Below are 12,272 nucleotides of genomic sequence, written 5' to 3'. Positions count from 1 at the left end.
ATCCAGCTCAAGGAGATTTTGTGAATTGGTATTTCTTTATTTGTGCTCAGGTGACATACCTGTATACAGAGATAAAAGTCTACGTGTTTCAAGTGGTTCACCCACTCTTATTCATGTCATGGGACCTGGCAGTGAGGTCTTTTTTAAAATTTCTATTGCCCAGTTTTACCATCATTTTTTGATGCTGCTAATATGTTAAAATATACAAGGCAACCAAAAATATGTAAAAACTGAGTAAATTTGGATTGGTGGGCTTTAGGTGATGGCTTTGGGCATACTTTTGTGAAACTGGGAAAAATGTCCTGCTTTAGTATTTGGGTAGAATATAAGTTACAGCTTTAGTGTTTTATGTTAGCTCTTTGTATATTTATCTACATTAAAACTTACATTTACTCTTTAACTAGGTGTACATTCTGCTATTTGTGAAGTTAGAGAAAATAAAAATGCAATTACATGGTCTACAAAATAGGAATCTGTGCATCATTGCCTCATTTTGCAATGTACGACAGCTAAATGAACCTTCCTGATAAATGCTTGACTGTTGTATTGATCTTGGCTATCACATTTACAATGACTTTGTTCATTACACCATCATCCTTATAGGCGTCATTAAACATTGTTTTCTGCTCTTGTAGTGTGCTGATGTTGCTGCGCTTGAAAAGAATAGAACTGCTTTGACTGAGACTGGTAGACTTTCATTTGGGAAAATACAGCACCTGCACTGTTCTGCATGACTTTCCAGTGATGGTATGACAAAACTCTCTGTAGCTCCTGTCCTATGGCGGAAAGTGTGGTAGAGAATAGAGCCTTTGTCATTGTCCACTCTGTCAGTGCCCTTATGTCTTATCGTTGTTTCCCTCCTGACAATTTCACCTGTAGCCTTCTCCTGGATTTCTGTTTTGTGTAGTATTTATTATTTTAGAAAATATTTACTTGTGAAATAATCTGTGTTAAAATAAATAATAATAATGGAGTACACAAAGTAGCATTGCATCGTATGTGATTGAGATATATTATATAGTGTGGGAGCCATTGTCTGCCATTGTTGCCTCAATTTTACAAATGATGTTTCCATTTAAATCAATTCAACATTATTGTACAGGTTAGTGTCTTTATCTTTACTATACTCCAGCTACTTGTAATAAATACTAGAACTAATATAATTTAATACTATAAGGCTACATTCACTGGACCGTTTGCACACGTTTGGCACCGTACTGTTCCGTACCCGGGGAAAATATAGAACATGTCCTATCTTTCCCTGTATTAAGGCGCTGTACCCCATGTATCTCTACGGAGAGGGGCTGGGGCAAACACCGCTTACCCCCTCCTCCTCACCCGTGCGCCGATGTGCGTCCGCCGTGTTACGGTACAGCAGGCACACGTTCATGTGAATGTAGCCTAAGACTGATTTACTAAATGTGGTAAGTAAAAAATCAATATCAACATTAGTGGGTTTTAATACACTTTGGGTTTGATGAGGGGAATAAAGAAGGGTCCAAAGGGGGCAATTGGTTAACAAAGAATGTGAAAGCTTACTGTATTTCTCATATTTTGTAATGGATGTAAAAAAGATAAAAACTCCTAAGATTGGTTTTGCAAACTGATTTATCAGATTGTTTATTTCACAACTATATGATCCATTGATATGTGCATGGATTTACATGTGATTACTGTACATGGATTGTATTCCTGACCCACATCATTTGATATATTTGATGATATTACAGTGTGGCATTCACGGTGCAATTTTACATGTTTAATTATTTAATTACTTGTTGTTTAATAAAATTTCCTTTTTTTAAAAAAAGTGGACCTCAACATAGTTGGTAAGAGTTTTCAACTTTCCAAATTTATACAAAACCTGAATTTATTGAAATGCAGAAATAAGAAATTGGAACACAGTACCTTAGACAGGGTGTATTAAGGTTGGTGAGGGCAACTGGGTCCAAAATGTGGTGGGGGCCCCCATTGAATGTAGTCCAGACAGGGCAGGGAAATCGCTATATACTGCCCCCCAGCAATAACTATATACAGCCTCCCCAGCAATAACTATACACAGCCTCCCCAGTAATAACTATATATAGCACCCGCTAATCACTATATACAGCCCCCCAGCAATCACTATATACAACCCCCCAGCAATCACTGGATACAGACCCCAGTAATCACTATATACAGCCCCCCAGCAATAACTATATATAACCCCCTATCGATCACTGTATACAGACCCCAGTAATCACTATACACAGCTCCCCCAGCAACCACTATATACAGCCCCCAGTAAGCATCATGTACAGCCCTCGGCAATAACTATCACTATATCAGTAATCACTATATAAAGTTCCGGGAGCAATAAATATATACAGCTCCCAGTAATCACTATATACAGCACCCCCAGCAATAACTATTTAAACCCCCCTAGCAAAAAAATATATACAGCCCCCATCAATAAATATATACAGGCCCCCAGTAATCACTATATACAGCCCCCCCCGTAATCACTATATGCAAACCCCAGCATTAACTATATGCAGCCCCTCCCCAGCATTAACTATATACAGTCCTCCCCAACATTACCTCCCACAGCATTAACTATATACAACCCCCTATAACAACTACATACAACCTCCTATAATAACTATATACAGACCCCCACAATAACTATATACACCCCCTATAAAAACTAACCATATACACCCCCAGTTCCCCTATTATAACTACTGTATATACAACTCTCCATAATAACAATATACAATCCTCCTATAAAACCTGAATACAGATCAGGTAAAGTAATAAAATTGTACTTCACCTTCCTCTGTCCCCCCAATGCGCGCCAACCTCCTCTTCTTCCCTTGCAGTGTCCCTCAGAGGTGCATGAAGAAGGCGGTGCAGTGCTGTCATACACAGTGCCGCCAGGGCGCCACCTTCTTGGTTTACCTCTGACCGTCTAATGGCAGAGCTCTGCCATAGGCTGAAGTCGGGGCATGCCGCATGTCTGCTGGGTACAGCCAGGGAAGCCCGGACCCAAATAGACTGTGGGCAATTCCACCCATATTGCCCACATTTGGTGAGGGCCCCTTTAAGGGCACAGTAGCGGGTGCCCCCCTATAATCCAGCCCTGACCTTAGGATGTCTATGTCTGTACTGTAGACAACAGTTAGGGAGCAGGAGAAGCTTAGGAAATTGGTTTATATATTATGCTCAGCAGGAGTAATTTGGTCACAGAGGTGGTCTTATAAGTGATTGACAGTCCTTCATGTATAACTGCATGTAAAACAAGCTATTAGACTATAGGAGGACCACTCCCCACACTAGATTATTCAGAACATTGAATGAGTAGAGATATGATTAATATGTTATACTAAATCCTTTTCTACAAAGCTACATAGTAATCTATAATATGCGTCCTTGCATCATGGCAGGCTCACCTGAAAGGCGATTTACACCAACTGTTTTTCTATATTGAATTTATTAAGAGACTGAAATCTTTTTACCAATAGGGATATATTGGACTATCCTTTGTGCCAGGCAGTTTGCATGTATGGCATTATATAAAAAAGCTCCACTGCTGATCTCTCTCAAAAAAGGAATCTGTCAAGCAGTTTTGGACCACTAAACCACCAGCATGACTTTTTACAGCCAGCATTTAGGATCCCATTCCTATTCAGCTCACCTCTTCCTGTTCTTGCATCGGAGAGAAAACACAGTTTAATGTTGACTTGGGTCTGATGAGACAAGTGTGTGCATCTGGTAAAGTTCAGGGCAGTACATCTGGTTTGAGTACACGGTGAAGTGAGGTGTACTGCATTTGGCTTCACTAGAAACATTACACTTGTGCAGGAGGCTTGTTCAGACCTATTTTTCCAGATCCTCGCCTACACCTGGTTCTCTCTCTGACTTGGATTCTCCTTGAATCTACTTGTGTCAAATAACTTCCTAAAATGGCTTCCAGCACATTTATCAGACTTTTAGACCTTTATTTTTGGACAATTTTTCAGAGGCTTGTCCTCTGAAAATGAGGCATGCCTGGTGGTAAAAAGTCTACTGTGACAAATTTTAGTACATCAACTTATTTTGGCACATAAACTAGACCAACTAACAGATGGGGCAAAGTGTGACTTGACAGTCTTATACTACACAAAATTTATCATCCAGATGCAGTGCTAAATCTGGCACAGCAGAAGACACTACGATAACTCTCTATAAATCTAAACCCCAGCTGCATACACTCAGCTGGTGGTTTAGTGATACCAAACTGTCTGACAGATCCCGATGAAATCTGAGCATGATTCCTAATCCTGGAGCCTCGGCTACAAGTTCCAACAACTCCCTCCCTCACAGAAGACCGTTCCATATCTCTCAACTTTTGTGACAGATTAAGATTGACAAAAGTTTCACTGTGCTCAGCATGCCGCTGAAAATTCTCAAACGTCACCCCTTCACCACCTGCTAATCTGCTCTACCACTGTATAATGGCCTCCACATTATTTAATATAATATTTAATTTCCCTCATTTATTACCCCCCCCCCTTCAAGTAACCCCTTCCCTTATAACCCCCATCTATAATGGTCCCATTTCTTGATGCTTCCTTAGATGCTCACCTTTCCACCCTTGCAGCAGTCCTCTTGGATCCAATATTCTCTACAGTGACTGGTAGAGGCTCAATGGCATTGTGCAGAGCCAATGAACGCAGATAGCCTGGGACATGCATCCAACCACTCAGAACTGCCAGATAGACCCTTCTACATTATGTGCAAACAGACAGAACATGTGGCCAATGCTGGGAAACACCCAACAGCCAAAAACTCTGATTAAGGCTACATTCACAGGGCTTGCTGGCCATATACTGGGGGCAGGGGCTGCTGGCCATATACTGGGGGCAAGGGCTGCTGGCTATATACTGGGGACAGTGGCTGCTGGCTATATACTGGGTACAGTGGCTGCTGGCTATATACTGGAGGAAAAGGGGCTGGCTATATACTGGGGGCAGGGAATTGCTGGCTATATACTAGGGGACAGGGGATTGCTGGCTATATACTAGGAGGCAGGAGCTTACTGGCTATATACAGGGGACAGTGGCTGCTGGCTATATACTGGGGAACAGAAGACTTTAGCTATATACTGACTGGAGGCTGTGACATGCATTTTCCACCCTAGGCTTATACTTGAGTCAATAGGATTTCCCAGTTTTTGAATTGGGTACCTCGGCTTATACTCGGGTCGGCTTATACTTGAGTATATATACAGTATCTACTCAAATAATTTATTGGGATTTGTTTTGCTATCTTTGGCCACATTTTGTATTTTAGCTGATTATATTTCCTTCTTATCTTTCATGGATCACTTGATTAGCACTTTACCATGGGAATATGTTTATTGGTGACTCCCTTTAAGCAATTAAAGCCCTTTTACTAACAGGTTTAGAATTTCATTTTTTTATCTACAGTGGTATTTTATACCTAAAAGAATTTAGATTTTTAATATAAAATTCAGAACAAGTTTTTTTTTTCCATAGTCATGTAGAACTTTGTTTACCTTTGTGTTTTCCTGTTGTAGGTGAGGAAAGTATAGGCTGTAGAAGATTTTATTTTCATCAGTCCCCATAGTGTTTTCTTCTTCATTATCCACTGCTAACAGTAATATAACTTTTGCATTGCAATCACCATTTAGGTTTTCACATGGGACTAATGTGATGAGGAATACTGCACTTTGTATGGAAGTATTTTCATCTACTGTATTGTAATGGATCTATAACTCTAATGTGATGTTTGTTATGAATATTTGAAACAAGCTCCTTTCTTGTAGTATCTTCAGCCTATTGAGGCTGCTGAGTTGTAGTGAATATATAAGGAGAGCAAAACGGTTTTAACGCCTTCCTGTCAGATTTTTTTTTCTAGACACCTTTGCTGAGTTTGATGAAGTTCGTAGTTATACATTTGGGAGATTGCTGTGGAAGTAATACGAGGGTTTCAATATACAGTACTTATGATTACAGTTCTTTTTGTAGTATATGCAAATACATGAAATTTGCAATGTATCTAATTTGCAGAAAGTAGCACCCTTCTCATTTCCCTGCATACAGATTTTTTTGTACATGGGAATGTCACTAAAATGATGGAGTGGGAGAAGAAAGAACACTGAAAGTTACTTATAGAGACTGGCCTTTCACAGTTCCTGAGAAGATTTACATTTAGATAAATGATGTAGAGTGGAGAAGAAGGATAAGCCAAGGTTCACAACAACACTTTCCTTTTTTTTGCAAAGTGTCTGTCTAAAATAAAACATCTCTAGGTGGCATGCAATTGAATCCTAATAAAAGGAATCCTGACAAAAATCTGCAGTTTAAACAGGCGTGGGATTCAAATTTTTAAAAGGCTCTCTACTAAGGGATCAAGAAGCCCATCCCATCACGTAGCGCAAGAAAAATGCTACCTACGCTAATCAACTATTCCAATATTTAAATTGCACTTTATGTTAATATACTAGTTTAATCAGTATTTTATATAAATTTTTTTAAATTAATTTATTAACTAATATACAGACACATGCAGCCCCTTCATAAACCCATAAATACATAAATGTTGTGTAAACTGCATAGATAGATCCACAAGATAGAACACAACACCAGAACCAAGTTAAATACAGCACCAGAGCCAAGATTAATCCATAAATAAAGCCCAATAACCAATATATATACATATATGTGTGTGTGTGTGTGTGTGTGTTTACCTTTAGAGTGCAGCCTCATTTTTTGAATATATATATATATATATATATATATATATATATATATATATATATTTACTAGAACAAAGCCCAATACTTACAGTAACTACAGCACTAAAACGAAGTTTGTGCATATTTAAAACACCAGAAGCAATTTCATTACACAAAAACAACTACAGAACTGAGATTAGAAGAAAAAACACAGCAGCAGAACTCAGTTCAGTAAGTAAATGTAGCACCTGAACCCAGGTCAGTAAATAAATAAAGCATATGAACCTAGTTCAATAAATAAATACTGCAATAGAACCCAGCATAATACATAACAATACGACAGGAACCCAGCTAAGTACAGAGAAATGGAACCAGCCCCACACAGTAGCCTATATAGTCAAAGTGCCCACCCACAGTAGCTAATCTAATCACAGTGGGGCACATTTACTTGCCCGTTCCCTGCGCGATTCCCGATCCGGAATGTCCAACGAGGATGAGCTCCCGATATCCTGCATGTGTTGCTTCCCCGATCAGGTCCGCCGGAGTTCACCATCTTCTTCCCGCTGTAAGTGCTTGGCTTGCGACACAATTTCAAAGTTAAATTCCACGCTTAGTCTGAATCAGTTGGATCGTCTGACGGCCTGCCCGCGATTTGTGTCGCATGAAAGCCAAAATCTGGTTGCGTGTGACAAAATCCTCTTCTAAAAGCGGCACAAAACAGAAATCGGCGGAATATCCGACGAAAGAGTGCCAGCAGGGCCTTTAGTAAATGTACCCCAGTGCCTCCACACAGAAGCCAAGAGCTACATAGCATCATACAGCTTTCAAGGCCATGCACTTGTGTGACATCACATGACCATGGACCGGTTTTTATCTACAGGAAGTAAAGAATGACATTTTCTGTTCCATGACAGCAAGCAGAGATTCAGAAATCCGTAAAGAATTGATACAGAGAGTATATTGGAAAATTGTACAACTTTTCATTACAACAATAATATCAATTATTTGTTGGAATGTGCTTAAAGTGCATGTTCTCTAGAAAACCATTTTATTATTACATCTGTGTGTAAGTTCCTGCTGTGTCTACACTGAACATGTAGCCTGAGTTAACCTTCACAGAAATAACTAAAGAGCTTTATTTACGATGCTGCTAATCCCTGGTATTTCTGTAAATGATATTTTCTCAAAACCTAGGACTCTCTGAACCATGCTGAGAGTTTTTACTTTTCGATGGCTTTTAATATAGTTTATTGCTTTGTTTCATTTTGAGCAATGTTTATTTCTATTCTATTAGTTGCTGATGTTTTATAATGAAACAAATTTGGCGTGTTATAAAAGACATGTAAGGCATGTCCAATGTATTTTTGACCTGTTAATAAAGGATAATCCACAGTGTGTTATCCTAGCCCTATCATACAATATACTGGAATTCATTCACTGGATAAAAAGTTGTAACTGTTGAGATCATTCAATAATATTGTTTCCTCATTGGTCAATGTCAAGATCACTGACTTAGGTTCAGGAAGAGGGATTATTGGATCACGCTGGACCGCCCTCTGACAGATTTCCACCCTCCAGAACCTGAGTGAATTTAGCTGCCTCCACTCATCATGTACTGTATGAGGCGGATGAGACATCTTGCATAAATTATGTCCAAATACAATATAACACTCACTAGTTAAATCAATCTCTTAAAGTAACGTGTCTTCTGAGTTATGGAATCATTAGAACACAAGAAGGCACTTATTAAATTGAAGTTTTAAAATAAAAAAGGACAGTGCCTACAAACAAAAAGAGGTTATCATACAAAAACGGTAACAATTAAACAGGCAAATACATAAAATACAAACAGTTTGATAAATTAAAAGGGCAGAACTTAATACATTGGGGCACATTCACTTAGGGCTTTGTGCCTGTTTTCTGACTGACTTTTCCTGCTTGCACCGGTATTTGCACCGGTATTTTTAAGAAGTGTCTGCGCCACTATTGTGTCACACCCAACCGTTTTGAGGTGCAGCTGCACTAGCTACAATGCAACACAAATTAGGGGGCGTTCCGACTCTCAGTGCAACCATACGCCGGATTTAACATGCAAAGTCTGTTGCACGCCCTATGTTGAAGGTGGACCATAATAAAGTTGGTGAACTCTAGCCAGTGCAGAGAAGATTTATGATTTCTGGTGCACGCTCTTAATGAATATGTTGCACCCAGCATTATACACGGGCAGAGCTTTTTTAGTGCAGTTTCCGACAGTCTTAGTAAAAGTGCCCCATTACGTGATGTTAAAAGTCTGGTGCCTGGGGAAGCAAAAATGCACAATCAAATCTATCCACTAGGGAACCCCAAAAGAATGATCCTTTCCCCACTCCAAACATCTACCTAAATATGATTATAACATCCCCCTTACCAGCTCCCTGGCCTTCCTGCCTGCTATGACACAAAGTACACGTGGAAGATGTTAATGGCTGTTTTAATTACTTAGGGTTTACGACCCCCTGGTATGTCTCAGAATCTCTGTATGCAGATATCTTGCCAAACTGGCTACCTACCAACTTGGTCTTACTTCTACATCTTTTCCTGCATGATGTCCCACACGTATACATACTAATCATTAGGATAACCGTATTAATATTTTGGGGTTTATTTAATTACTCTCTATCACTGTGAAACTGTCTGTTGGTCTTCGACACATTAACAGCAGAGAGGTTGAATGGATTAATTATGAATTAGAATTATGCTACATATTCCTTTGATGTGTATCAAGAGGGATCTTTCTACCTGTGATATAAGAGCCAGAGGACATTATATCTTGCTGACCTTGTTAATAGATGTCAAGAGAATCTCATCCACACGCCATAATGTTTTACGAAAGGATTTCTGTTTTTTGGTTATACTGTTCTGGTCTAGTGCAATTCCCGTGGAATTTGAGATGGTGCCTACAACTTCTAATTTTGAGATATTCTTGTATTTACTCTACAGTCGATCACATATATTATATACCAGTTGTGGTTGAACTCACAGAACTAATACAAGCCTTTTCATTATATCTGAATAGTCACCGGAATGACTTGTAAATGTTTTCGATTTAATCCTGGTTTTGTCTCAAAATAACTAGAGGAGATCCTGAAAAATCACCGGACATTAAAGTAACTTGTAAACATTTAGAGGGGTATTCCAGGTGCCAGATTTATCATGCAGCCAAAGCCACTGTGATAAATCTGCCACATTTTTTCAAACTACCTTTATAAATTTACATATTAGCTGGTTTGTAGCTTGAGGGGGTACACGGGGTCTTTCCCATAAAAATAGACCAGTACTATAAATAATACATTCTAGTTAGAGGGCCTGTGGGAAATTTTGCTTTCAGACCCAGCAAATTTAAGTTAAACCTTAATGTCTTTTGGTAAATGTGGGATCATTGTATTTTACTTCTTAATGGTACTACAGTAAAAACACTTACAGAAGATTTCCTGGTAATGAAACCCTCTAGCCACCGTATAGGGATAATTGATTGTCTGTGGTTCACTGATTGATTGGCCCTCAGCAATCATGAGGATGGGGCCTTGCTGGGTCCCTTAATTGCTCCATGTGAATTGAATGCTACCGCATACGCTCAGCCAATGTTCCATCCACTTCTTTCGGGGCTTCAGTGTAGTTATCTCTCACAGTCCCTAGCAGCCCCCTACTTTTGTGATCGCTGAGGGGCTTGGCAGTCAGATACTCAATCATATAGAAAAGGTGATCCTTGTGATAAGTGTAATAAGTGGAAAACTCCTTTAATAATGGACTTCCTTACAGTTTAAGCAGATACAATAGGTACTTAGTGTAAGTGAGGCATGGGAGATTTGGGAAGTTCTAGCATATTTTTAAGCTAATACTTAATTTTTAGGTTGTGGCTTGAAATTTACCATAATTTATCTTTTTAGATAAAATTGACTTTTTATTATTATTACTTTTTTATTCTGGGTAATTGCTAATATCTGTTGACTATATTAATAGCACCAATAGCTTACCACCCACGTTTGTAGATTCTTAAAGTTGTGTTTCCATGGAAACCATTTTGGGAGTTTGCATTGAGTAGAGAAAATTACTTTAATTAGATTGACATAAGAGAGCTATTTTCTTGTCCAGTGTACACTGGGAGAGTCATTTGTGTTTTCTAAACTAAAATTATTTTGATTCTGTAGAATTTGCATAAGCGTTGCTTAGATAACTTAATTATCTCTGCATCTGTTAGTTAAGACAATACTTGAGTCTTTGGTGCCTCTCAGCAGGTGTTCAGCAAATAAAATGTCAGACATTTGTAGACCTTTAATTAGCAAAAAGCACATTGTTACAAATGTAATGACCATTGTATTAAGACTGCTAAAATAAACTTGACCAGGAGGAAATTAACAAATCGGGATTATGCAGATGATATGTCAACTTTGGATATGTAGCACAATGTAAACTCTTTGCCGGACACCCAAATTTTTAATGTATTGTTTATGGTACTGTTCTTTTCATTTTCGTATGAGACTCCATGGGACCCTCCTACGGCTCATGGGCACAGGTATGGCTACAGCACTTAACCCTCTCAAGTCCCTTTATTTCCTGGGTTACACTTACCTGGGACTTTAGCCCTTGAGAAACACGTTACTTAATGAACTTAGGATGCTACCGCTAATGTGCATACAACCATTTATCATACACTGCAATGTGGCATATCTTGCCATGTGTTTGGATCCCTGTGCTTGTAAACTATACAGAATTATTAATTGGCGGAACTGGTGCACAACGCATTGGAATGATTGAGATTGTTCCGATCACTTAAAGTACAACTGTAAAGTATAAAAACTTCTGCTTAATGTCTAGTTTACACTCAATAGCCATTTGGAAGCTAGCAGTTACCTCGTCCCTCTGGCTGTCTTTGTTTGGCTGATTGCCATGGGAATCCATATCTAGATGGAGCAGAGCAGAGTAGAGTGGGTGGATGTTGTTGGGAGGGGTTTGTAGCACATGCGTGCTCCTTCTCAATGGCAGGAGAATATCAGTCCCGGCAACATTACCAGTCCTTACCAGTCTTCTGGTAAGTTTGTGTATATATGTATATATATATGTGTGTGTGTGTGTGTGTATATATATTGTAAGAAATAGGTTAGGGATCGCCTTTGCTGGAGTCAAAGGTCACGCTTCTTTTTCCATCAATTTGAGGCAAACAGCAGCAGGTAGGTAGAAGCTGACTCTGGGTCAGGTTTATTGCAGAAGATTGCAAGAAAAGAAACAAAAAACATTCACAAACAAAACTCCTTGCCTGTCCGGCACTGACTATACACAGTACAGCCCTAACTAACAACTGGAGGGCTTCTCCCTGCCAGCTAACAAGCACAGCAGTATTGCAACCTTACTTGCATGTGGCTCTCACACAGACAGCCCTGTGTCTCCAGGTAGAGAGAGAGAGAGTTCCCCACCTGACTTTCCCTAAATACCTTCCTTCTGAACACCTCATTAATTAGGCAGCAGGTGAGTCTCTGGACTGCTACTTCACATATGAGAGGAACCTTGGAGAAAT

General features: G+C 39.2%; 1 protein-coding gene across 7 annotated transcripts in view; it reads left to right on the top strand.

The window, feature by feature from the left end:
* PPFIA2 (PTPRF interacting protein alpha 2) overlaps positions 1-12,272 on the top strand; it is a 212,031-nt gene that overhangs the window by 83,222 nt on the left and 116,537 nt on the right. For 2 of the 7 annotated variants that reach the window (XM_072146501.1, XM_072146500.1), the window contains exon 2: positions 636-747. The exons of the other annotated variants lie outside the window; for them this stretch is intronic. In XM_072146501.1, the coding sequence (XP_072002602.1) occupies positions 745-747 (3 nt within the window). In that variant the 5' untranslated portion in view covers positions 636-744. The remainder of the gene's footprint in view (positions 1-635; positions 748-12,272) is intronic. 7 annotated transcript variants of the gene reach the window in all.

Source organism: Engystomops pustulosus, chromosome 4 (genome assembly GCF_040894005.1).
Source record: "Engystomops pustulosus chromosome 4, aEngPut4.maternal, whole genome shotgun sequence".
Classification (NCBI taxonomy): domain Eukaryota; kingdom Metazoa; phylum Chordata; class Amphibia; order Anura; family Leptodactylidae; genus Engystomops; species Engystomops pustulosus.
This window is presented reverse-complemented; position numbering and strand designations above follow the sequence as displayed.